The 11,872-nt window shown below is 38.2% G+C and overlaps 1 protein-coding gene across 1 annotated transcript; it reads left to right on the top strand.

The window, feature by feature from the left end:
• The first annotated feature begins 10,631 nt into the window (after positions 1-10,631).
• LOC130810783 (uncharacterized) lies at positions 10,632-11,872 on the top strand. The gene is made up of 3 exons (XM_057676911.1): positions 10,632-10,724; positions 10,925-11,158; positions 11,261-11,872. The coding sequence occupies exons 1-3, from the start codon at positions 10,632-10,634 to the stop codon at positions 11,870-11,872; spliced, it is 939 nt and encodes a 312-aa protein (XP_057532894.1).

Here is an 11,872-nt window from a genome sequence, read left to right as displayed (position 1 = left end):
GTAATTAAGATCGTTGATAGTACATATGGCTTGGTTCATGGAAATGTACGTGTCAAAAGGATTCAAGAGATGTTAGAAGAGTATATCACTTGGGATGTAAAATGGAGACAGGAAGTCTACTTTTCCCAAGTTGGATGTTCTAGCTAAACTGGAATTTAGAGACAGCGCACTGTTCCTAACTGGAGTCAGCCTACGTTCACTGAAAATTCTGATTACTATTTAATTATTAATTTTTAGTTGATGTAGAAAATAAAGTTAATGTGTTGCAATTATAATTTATTAAATTTAATTGGCAAAAGATTTTCCAAAATGATTTTTCGTATTTACTTTGCATTATTTTAGGATCTATAATTAGTAAATGTTGGATTTGCTAAATATAGGAACGGCTGCTGTTGAATAGGTCTTAGCTATTATTATTTTAGAACCGGTCTTTATCTTAGAAAATTGGTTATCGTTCCTATAATTAGTTAGCATGTAACCATTCCTATTTTTAGTAAGTATAATTGTTTCTATAAATAGCATAAAAGTTCCAGCAGTTATTACTAGAACAGGAACTGCTGTTGCTTAAAGGGAACAAAACCTATTATTAGTAAATGGGAACAGCGGTTATTGTTGTTTTAACCGTATGCTTGATTTAATCAAGTCTTGTGAAAATAACCGTCTGTGTGATTAATCCACATTACTCCTATGATCTTTTTGATAAAGGAATAATGGATTGGATTATTCCATTCTCTTAGAGAATTTATTTTTTATAAATAGCTAGTGAATTCGGCTGTTCCTAAGTATCTAAACTATTAACTTTTTTATTTTCATGCGATTATTTTTGGAAATCCACAAGAAATATTTTGTTTTGAAATTTTCCAATTAACTTATACTATTTTCTTGAGCAACTCATTAATTTTATTTTTAAGATTTTTATCCTTTTTGTAAGGGTTTTTAAGAGAACTTGTAATTAGACTCGGGTGAGTCTAAGGAGGAATTTGATAGCTTTGAGTGAAGCTAGTGTGGAGTTTATCTTTTAGTGAAGCTAAGTTTGTTGCTTTGAGTAAAGAAATTTGAGAGAGAAGAGTTGGCCTAGTTGATTCGCTTCGAGTGAAGTAAGGTGTTTATTGTAATTGTAACTAATTGCCTTAAACATAGTGGAGTATTTAGAAATCCCGAGGGGTCGTGGTTTTTCCTTCTGTTTAGGCCCAGAAAGTTTCCACGTAAAAATTCGTTTGTCTCTTTTATTATTTTGCTCTAAGTTCAAGCTTTATTTATCTTAATTCAATTCCGCAAAAATAGGGCAAGAACGCTTGAATTAGTAACAACAACAATTCACCCCCCCCTCTTGTTGCTGTTCCCGTTCCTAATTGAGTCTACACCCAGTATCAACTTCATGATCAATACCAACGATAGGTCAGAAACATGGATGGAGCCCTACATTAGATACTTGCAAAATCAGACACTCCCCCAAGATGAAAGTCAAGCAAAACTACTCCAGAAGAAGGTCGAATGGTTCGAATTCCACGAAGGAACGCTCTACAAAAAATCATACACACATCCCCTTTTGAAGTGTGTTTCCCCCAAGAAGGAAAATACATCCTACGCGAAATACACGAAGGTGGATGCGGAATACACTAAGGAGTACGAACTGTAATAGGCAAGGTCCTTAGAAGCGGATACTACTGGCCATCCCTCAAGAGGGATGCCGAAATATTGATCAAACATTGTCCCCAATGCCAGTACCACTAAAAGATAGGAAGAAAGCCATCTAACTACCTTTCAGCTATTCAAGTCGTCTTGCCCGTCAAAAAATGGGGTATAGATCTCCTTGGCCCCTTCCCCACCGCAAAAGGACAACGAAAGTTCATTATCGTGGCCATAGATTACTTCACTAAGTATGTAGAACCCGAGGCCCTTAGCTCCATCACAGATAAAAAAGTTTGTCAGTTTATATGGTGAAATATCATCACGAGATATGGCATCCCTCGCGTCATCATTACAGACAATGGAAGGCAATTCGTCAGTAAGAACACGATAGAAACTGTGACAAGTTCAACATTCAAATCCGATTCAGTTCAGTATCTCGACCTCAAACCAATGGCCAAGTGGAATCGGCAAACAAAGATCATCCAAAAAAGCGTCAACATTTTCTCCTGACTCCTGAAGCAGCAGCTTGGGGGATCCCATCTCTCCCTCTCCCAAGCTGGGAGTGAAGCTCACGAAATCTTTGACTTTGAAGGGCTCCACTTCAATCTCAGACAGATCTTTAACTAAGCTCTGGATATTCTTCCCTTCGTTGATTAGTAGCTTAGACAAATCCAAGCATAGACTCTCCAGTTTGGAGACTGCTAGACTATCGGGAAGGTCTGGGGCCGAAAGAGAGGATACGGTCAACTTATCCAAATCAAGGTGCAAAGCCTCCTTCTCAAACTCTGCATCAGCTTTCTTCGACCACTCCTCTTCCTCCCTAACGTCCCAAGATGGATTGACCAGAACCGCCGACTCTTGTTCTAAGGCGGGGGCCAGGTTGCCCAAAGCTTCGTCTCCCTTTTGCTTTGCAATTTGGTGGAGAGAATCAAAGTCGACACCTAACTCCGCGGCAGCCAGACGATATGTCTCGTCACTGATAGCCAGCATCCATCATCTCTAGCGTTAAATCCCCTAGGAAGGTCGACGCCTTGGGCTCATCCAACGTAAGCCAATCTCTAGCTATCATGGCCCCCCTTTCCAAGCGGAGCTTGTAAATCTTGGTTGAGTCCAACAAGACCTTGAACTTAGCCAGATCCTCCGACACTTGCATTGTGAGAGACTGATTTGGGTGAATCAGCCTGGCATAAATATCCATCAAGCGTCCCGTCTCGTGGCACTCTCAGCATTTGAAGAGGAGGACTCCCTCTTCCTCTTCTCTTTTTTCTCTTCCTTATTTTCCCCCTTCGTCTTCGGAGGAATCACCCTCTTAAATTCATCTGGGATATGAACCCTCTTCCTCTCCTCGAGGAGCCTTTGAGCTTCTCCCTCACTGGGCACCTCGTCCAACACCTTTTTGGTCGTAAACGAATCCTACAAAAGAAAAGATTAGGATAACGCTTCATTATTCAAGGAAAAACATCAAATTATACCTTAGGAGAAAAAGGTAAAGGTTTCTCCGCAGCCCTCTGGTTCGGCCCATGAGCAAACCTCATTACACTGAACTTCTTCATCAGGTAAGGGCTTTTAATCTTCAGATTCTCCTTAGCAACCCCTGGAAAATCACAAGTTGGGAACGAGTAAAAATATATTGAAAAGGGGAAGAATAGGCGGGCCTTATTTCGATCTATTGCTAAACTAATTCCGAATGCCGAAAGAAGATTTTCATTCTCCAGCTCAGAACGAGCGGGTATCCTGTTAAGCTGAACGTTCATGGGTTCCTCCCCAATTGTACGTCCATTTTTGTGTATTCTATTATCACCGCGTCATTGAATGAACATTGCGGGACTCGGTTGTTGAAACTCAAAAGGTTGGGTTTTATATCAAACGAGGTTTTGATATTCTATCCTCTAGAATTTTACAGGTATCCGAACTTAGTTCGATATCCCTTCTGATTGTCTGGGAGGTCATGGACTATCTTCAGCCCATGACGATGTGTAAAGGTCACCCATCCACAACCATATAATTGAGAATTACAGAGGCGTGCTCTAAAAATGTATCTAAAGGCAGTGAGCGTTGGAGGCACGGCTAAAACTTTACAGAGTATCAAAAACGCCACCAAATAACCCCACGCGTTAGGGTATAATTCCGGCACAGAAACGTTTAAAAAATATATAACTTCCCTAAAAAGGGGTGAAGAGGGAACCTAAGTCCCAACTCAAAGGAAGGGAGATATACAGCTGTACAATGCGGTGGGGGAAACCTAACGGTGTTGTAATTCCCCGGAGTGATTATGTTGTAATCATCTTTCAACCCCCACTTTAGCGAGATGGCATCCCGTTGTTTATCCAAGTGCCTCTTGGTTTGTAAATCAATGAAATAATTAAGGGGCCCACCACCTGGTATATAAAAAGGAGGAGGTGGCGGCGCTACGCTTTTTTTCCAGAGGACTCGGCTGAATCTTCGATCTTTTCCATATCTACATACAATAACCCTTCCAGGTCAGGATTTATTTTCGACAAGTAATTTGGGAAGAAAGCAATGCTCACTTCCCAAGAAGCAGACGTTACCATCTCTGGTGTATATATAGGGGATACAGATGATTCTTCCTCGGCTTTTATTGACTCATAATGAGGGGTGATTATTACTGAACTACTATCACCTGAATAATCTACCAACAATTCCTCCTTATCAAAGCGTTTACATACAACTAAAGAGGGGAAGTTCGTCGGGTTAGTAGGGTTGATGTCTATGTTAGCTATCGTCTCATTTGTAGCCGGGACATCCACATTAACCATAGTCTGAATAAAGTAGCAGGCGCAACTTCAAAAGAATAAAGACTAGTTTCATAAATAAATTCGAAGCCCTAACTAACATATTCAAAAACACGAAGAACAGTTTGAAGAAATTTAAAAATTTGAGGAAACTTTGAGTACCTTCTTTGAAGAAATTTGAAGATTAGTCAGAAAACTTGAAGATCTGTCAGAAAAAACTTGAAGATCTTCGAAACTTTTGTCAGAATTTGAAGAATGGTTGATGATTGTCAGAGCGTATCTCTCTACTTTCTCTCACTACAATAAATATTAATGAAATGAAAGAAATATTACTGGAAGTTAGGTGAGAGGGATAGGTTTCAAAACCCACATTTATTGCAAAAATAAATGCTTGAAAACCTCGCTCACCCCTAAACACCCTAATAAGAGAAGTCGAACATGAATTTAAACCGGGAAGTAAATGAGTCGGACCCCTAATGTGAGGGGGGATGTGGATAATTTTTCTAAGTATCCAGTCATTTGAAGATAACCGAGAAGTTGATAAGTCGGACCCTCAATGTGAGGGGGGATATGGATAATTTTTCTAAGTATCCAGTCATTTGAAAGTACCCGAGGAGTCAACAAGTCGGACCCCCAAGGTGGGTGGAAATGTTGATAATTTCTCTAAGTTACCAGGCTTTCGCACGAAATCGTAGGGTCGAAAAGTCGGACCCCAACATAGGTCTTAAAAGTTAAGAACCTTGGGATAAATCTATGTATGAGAGGATTTCTCATTATTTTCATTCGACTTATAGACAAGATGAGTCAGTTGCCGCGTCACACAACCTAGCCGCGAAATGTGTTGAGGTTACGTCATCCTCCTCAACGTTGCATCTTGTTACAATTTCTTCAAGCACTGATCTAAGTTGTGACCAATGTTGCAAGCACCAACATGCCCAGTCCGTAAAGTCGACAAGTTGGGCCCTTTATACTGTCTAATCCTGAATTTATTTGCCATGTTTGGAAATGTTTGCCACCTATCCCCGGATGTGTTCCACGTTCCACGAACTACCTGACAGCTGCAAAAAGTAATTGGGGCTTCTGAATTGTATATTTAGAATTTGTGGGAGATATCGTGAAAAAGCCGCGGTATGTATAGAACTTCGAGAATGTTGGTCGTGTCGGCAGAGTCGATAAGTCGGATTCGGTATATGACCAAATTTCTTAAAATTTTTCTATGTTACGAAAATTCCACAATGAATCAATGCAATTTATTGATTCCGTGGTAATATTCTATATAGTTGAATTCCCTTGTCTTGGTGTTGTCCTACAATTCTTATAAGGCATGAGTCAGGATCATTGTGGAAGATGTCCATGTTGTGGATATGTCGGACTCAAGTATGAGGAACAACCAAGACATGTGAATGCCGTGGAATAGGAAAATCTTCCATGTTGGGGCTCATTAGTTTTTTTTCTCATTGTCCGTATTATTGAAGATGCGAACCAATTTCATTCATTCTACATCATGGAAAAATCTTTTGGGTCTTCTTAGAAGTCGAACCCCAAAAAAAAACAAAAAAAAAAAAAAAAAAACAAAAACAGGGGGTTCATCAAGATTAAAGAAAATATTCTAAGTATATGATCATTCCGTGATATCGGTAAGTCGGTCTCCTTTTGGGGTCCCTCAATGGAAATTGAAGAAAAAATCTAAGTATAATTCCAATCCACGTAATCAACTGCTCATGTTATAAGTCATTCGGACTCCAAGGCGTATGTGAGTCCAGAGATGAAATTGTTCCCGAGGTGGAGACTTCTAATAATGAGCATCATAGTGAAAAGGATAAGGAGTATGATCTCGGGAAGGAGAAGGACATAGGTGATGATCATGACTCCGATATGAGAAAATGATTGAAAACGCCCCACCATATCCCTCGGAAATAAAAATAGTACCAACGAATGTTCCCACAACCACTAGTAGCATTGGGTCTAAGAAGAGAAAAGGACGAGGTCCTACGAAAAGCCTCAATGTCACAGAACCCATGCAGTTGGAGTACAATGCATTGGGTCAACACTTTGGCAAATGGCGTAGGCAATATGGAAAACAAATTGGCATATGTATCCGTAAGATTTCCATATTGCGTGCATGGAACGAGGTTCAAGAGAGTTTGAAGAACTCTCTATGGGATGATATTGTGGTAAATAAATTCACTATTTTTATTCATTTAATTTCATTTTAAAATTTAATTGACACTAATAAATATAAATTTTCTTTTTTGTAGAATTTTTTCTTTCAGTTGTTGCTGAAAGATTCAGAGATTTCAAATCCAATTTTATAACTAGCTGGATCTCTAACAAAAGTGCTCGTAAGACCAAGAAGGTCAAAACAGGAAATAAAGGTGGAGACTCATCAAGTGTTTCCCAAGCACCTGCGAAGATGCCCTATGAAATATGAGGTCATATACTAAAAAATGAATAGGAAGCATTTGTTGCCAAAAAAATTACTCCCACCGAAGTTATTCCATTATATTAGCTTTGATTTAATTTTAATTCTTTTGATTCAATCATTAAACTAATATATGACATTTGATTTCTATGATTAATTAGGAAAAGTGTGGTAAAGCTTCTGAATCAGCAAGCAAAACGAAGTTTTACCATCGCTTGGGCCCCAAAACGTACCATGAGGCGCAAAAAGAGTGGGTGGATGCGGGTTTATACCCCAATCTGAGTCCCACTGCCTCAACTACGGCTACCTCTGCATCTGTGAATATTCCTGCTGGAGATCGGGTGCGATTGTAACACCCCGTAAATTATCGGGTGTAAAAAAATAAAATAAATAAGTAATATTGAATTATATTATTATACATAGTTAATTATAAAAAATAAAGTAAGTTTAATTTTAACAGTAACGAATTTTATCGCGTGCAATGCCGTCGCGTGACGTTCTTTGCTGTACAAAAGTATAATAACTACTTAATTAATTCTAAAAAAAATTATAATGGACGGGAGGTGAAGGGTGCAGCCGGTTTTGAGAGTATGGGAGGAGGCTTGTAACTCCTCTCATAATGGTGTAATTAAGATTAATTAGGTTGATCCTTAATTTCCCTATTAATCCTAAACTTCATTTGTATTCCTCACATTTCAAAACCTCAAGTAAACACAAAAAAATCAGAAAAAAACTCTTCCTTGAGCTTCTTGTTTTCGGCATTCACAAAAAAAAAAAAATCTTTGTGTTCAATCCAATCTTTTGATCAAAGGGTAAGTTTAATTGAAATTGCTAGTTATAGATTTTATATACAAGGTTTTCTAAGATGAATTATATTTTATGTATGATGATATCCTATAACTTTGAGGAGGATTGAGTATATTTTTTATGTAATTTTCTTTAATAATCCTTTAATATACCTTAATTTTGTTAAAGGGATTATGTTATGTTTCTTGATTTATATTCTTTAACAAAGTTTAAATTTGTTATAAGAATTGAGTTTATGTTGATATTTAAATAAATTTCTTTTATGGTTTAAATTTCTCTAACTAAATTTCAATTTGTTAGTAGAAATTTAGATGGTATGGATCAAGTAATGTAGTCATCCAATGGTTTAATAATCCTTTAGCAAAATTTGATTTGTTTGAAGGATTGTGTTATATTTATATATATGTGTCCTGATTTAAAAGGGTGATTTGGTTTTGTAATTCTCTACAAAATTTAATTTGTTAAGAGAATTAAGTATTTAATTTAGTTATCATAATTTATGAAATTTCAAGTCTCTTGAAGGATTTTGTGAATGTGACCTTGCTAGAATTATTTTGGTCATGAGATTTAAAAGAAAAAGGGTTGATGATGTATATATAAAATAATAATAATAATGAATTTAAAAAATATATATATGTATATGTATTCAGGCAGCAGCTGTTCTGCCTCGTTAAGGGTGCCCACCCGGAAACTTTAGTCGTTTTCCGTTGTGTTATGCACTGTTGCGTTAAAAACTCGTTAAACACTTAAAATAATTAAAAATAGTAAATGAATGTTAGAAATTATGAAATTTGGTACCCAAGGTAATTGACGCGTTCCGAACGCAATGGTGAAGTTGGATTTTTCATTTGAATTTTCTAATCTGTCCGAAATGGCCCTTAAAGTTTCTGGTCAGAATGTGAAATTTGGAACCTTTGGGAATTGGATGTAAACAATTAAAAATTATCAAGTCTTAGTGATATTTTAGCGTATGGAGTGGATTAAATGTATAAAAACGTCCTAATACGTGATCGTTTTGTGTGTGTGTTATTTAGGACCTCGATTCATAAGAGGGCGAAATTTCTGTCGTGCTTGATCATTGTTGTTGCAGCGCTTAAAGGTACACGCTTAGACCATACTGTTGTGTGGTTGTGCAAGTAGTGTTGTTTCATTTCTAATCGAGGCATTGTAATTCACATAAGGATTAGACATCTCAAATAATTTGAAAGAAATTAATTGGAAATTGAGAATTTATGTGTTTGTCACCCAAAGGGGTTGACATTTGGTTGGATTATGTTACCCAAAGGGGTTAATGTATTGGTTTGGATTATTACAATTATTGTTCCCATGGCAGTTTTGGATCATTACGGCCACCATGGGGGTATGCATACTTTAGCCTTTGACGACTCGAACAGGACGAGCAACGTCTTAGGTCGGTGGTTGCCTTGGGATTAGCTCTCTCAAGTGTATTCCTCCAAAAAGATTTGGATTTATACTTGAACGACCCGAACAAGATGGGCAACGTTACAAGTTGGAATTATCTAATAATGAATGATTTATACTTGAACGACCCGAACAGGACGGGCAACGTTACAAGTTGGGATTAATTAATAATATATGTATTAGAGCCTATGCATGCTAAGATGAACATTTTGCTTGTATTCAACCTGATTGATATTTGTATGAAGTCTCTGACGTGTATTGGTTTGTTTCTTTGGAACCTACTGTGTGTTGTCATACGACGACTAGTAGGTTGATTGCAGGTGGGGTCTGGAGTGAGGTCTCGACTAAGAACCCGTAATCATCAAGACTATGCTATTATCTTTTTGTATTGTATTATGAGTAGAAAGAAACTCTGTACTTATGTAACAGGAGATAGTGTAGTTTTCTTTTCGCTTCCGCTTATTTCAATTAGTTGTCTAGAGGCCTATAGGCTCTCGAGTTGTACGTTAGAGCTTCCGCTGACTTATTATCTTTCACGCTGGTACTGCTTTCTGATTTATCTATATTTCTTTATCGACGGAACGTTGACGGTCCTAGATAAAAGTCTTCTCTGGAGTCCAAAGAGTGAACCGAAATTTGTATTTTCATATGGATTTCCGGGTCACTTAAACTGGACCGTTACAATTGGTATTAGAGCCAACGTTCCTCAGATGATAAAGGAATAAACAACCGTCATAGAGAGTTGGGAAGTAGTCGTTGGGACGTAAATTGTTGGAATGTGTTTGCGTTGTAGATTGTTTTGTGATAGTAATGTTTTGTTTGTACTTTCGTGTAGAATCAGGATATATATGGATAAGGGAAAAACACCCATGGACTCACACACCCCCAGGGAGACTAGTGTGGTACCGATGTTTGACCTAGAGACTGCTTGGAGAGAAGTCTGCAATGCTGATATATGGAGAATAAGGGATGCTGAAAGTATCCGAGATTATAGGGTGAGGATGCGTATGGTTAAGGCAAAGGCTGATAGGGTATGTTATGATATAGATTTGGACCGAAAATGAGTTACATCGTTTGTCCGAATCTAGGGAAAATGTAGAACCCGAGGAGGAGGGCGAGCCCCACATATTGAACGACGCTGATGTGGTCATGGAACCGTTGAAGGAGCGGAACCTACCCGACCCTCCACTAGTGGAAACCAAGGTTCAGTCGGAGAGTGATGTCGAAATGTGGGAGCCTAAGCGGGAACCACCTACTTATGTAGAGATTTCCAGCGAAGATGAGAGTTGCAATTGGGGTTCACACTATGACCTGTACGGCTATAGGACTGGGCTTGATAGGGTTTGCTCAGATGAAAAGGATCTCGAAGAAGACGTGGAGGAAGTACAAATCAACCACCCTAGGAATAGTGATAGTGAATCAGAAGAAGCGTACTCGAACTCCAGCTCTAATTCTGGGGAAAATGCAGATGATGAGGACTTTGACTTAGCAAGCTATAATGAGAGTGCTGACACTTGGGACGCTTGGCGTTAAAATTTTTTCCTTCTTTTCTTCAATGTTTTCCTTTAGTTATGTCTTTTTAAGTTATTATCTTTATGAAAAATGTAAAAGCTTTGAGGGAATCAGTTAAAACTCATCAGGTTATATCAATAAAATATCATAGTATGTTTATGGTTTCTTCCAATGAGGTGTGATGTGCATTACATATTGAGTCACTTTTACAATGTTTTTATTAAGTTTAATATTATATACATATAGAAATAAATATACCTAAGCACTAGTAAATAAGTAGTTGTATGTTAAGTCAATTTCAGCAAATTTTGCCTTTCTCTAGAACTTTCTAATCCTTAGGTCTTTCTTGTGATTAGTACCTTCTTTTTGCTTGCAGAAGATGCCTCCTTTGTCAAGAAAGAGACTGTCTAGAAATGATGCTAACCGTACGCTAAGAAATCTTGTGAAGGCGTTATCAAGTGTAAGCACACCACGAGAGAGGTCTACGTCGGAATTACCATCTGAAATGAGCAAACGGATTAGTCAGAGCAAACCCTCGACTTTCAACGGTAAAGGGGAACCGTCGGAGCTTGAACTCTGGTTAAGAGAATTTGACAAACTTTTTGATGTAGTATAATGCCCAAAAGAATTGAAAGTCAATCAGGCTGCTTTTTATTTGGTTGGAGAGGCCGACTACTGGTGGACAAACAGTAGATCGGGGTTGTTGGAGCAGGCTGAGGGGGATTTTGGTTGGGAATTGTTTAAAAGGGCCATGCGAGAGAAATTCTATCCGCTGCACGTAAGGAAAGATAAGTCGAACGAGTTTGCGCGGTTAGAGATTGGTGGTATGATTGTTGATGAGTATTACCACAAATTTATGGAGTACCTCAAGTACTGTCCTGATGATGTTCCCACTGAAGAGAAAAAAATGCAGCGATTTGAGCTGGGATTGTCGTATGACATTCAAAAACATATCGAAAGTGATCGCTATAACAACTTGGAACAGATGTACAAGCGCGCGTCTCAAATAGGGAATATTTTGAGGAAGGAGAAGAAAAGAGAGAAAGGTAATATCCCCGAGAAGAGAAAAGAAGGTGCTGGTCAGACATCAGGGACTCCAGCAGGTTTTTATCAAAAGAAAGCCAGAAATTTCGGCAGTTTTCAAGAAGGTGGGTCTGGGGTAAATGCGGGCTTTAGGGGAGAAGTTAAGCCTGCGAAGCCATTACTGGATCGAGATAGCAATGAGAGGAATTATTTTTGTAGGAGGTGCAAGAAAAACCATCCGCGAAAAGATTGTGACGGAAATCTAGTTGAGTGTAATTTTTGTCACAAAAAAGGCCATTGA

The sequence above is a fragment of the Amaranthus tricolor genome, chromosome 4 (assembly GCF_026212465.1).
Source record: "Amaranthus tricolor cultivar Red isolate AtriRed21 chromosome 4, ASM2621246v1, whole genome shotgun sequence".
NCBI classification, from domain to species: domain Eukaryota; kingdom Viridiplantae; phylum Streptophyta; class Magnoliopsida; order Caryophyllales; family Amaranthaceae; genus Amaranthus; species Amaranthus tricolor.
The sequence above is the reverse complement of the archived record's forward strand: the minus strand, read 5'-3'. Positions and strand labels throughout refer to the sequence as shown.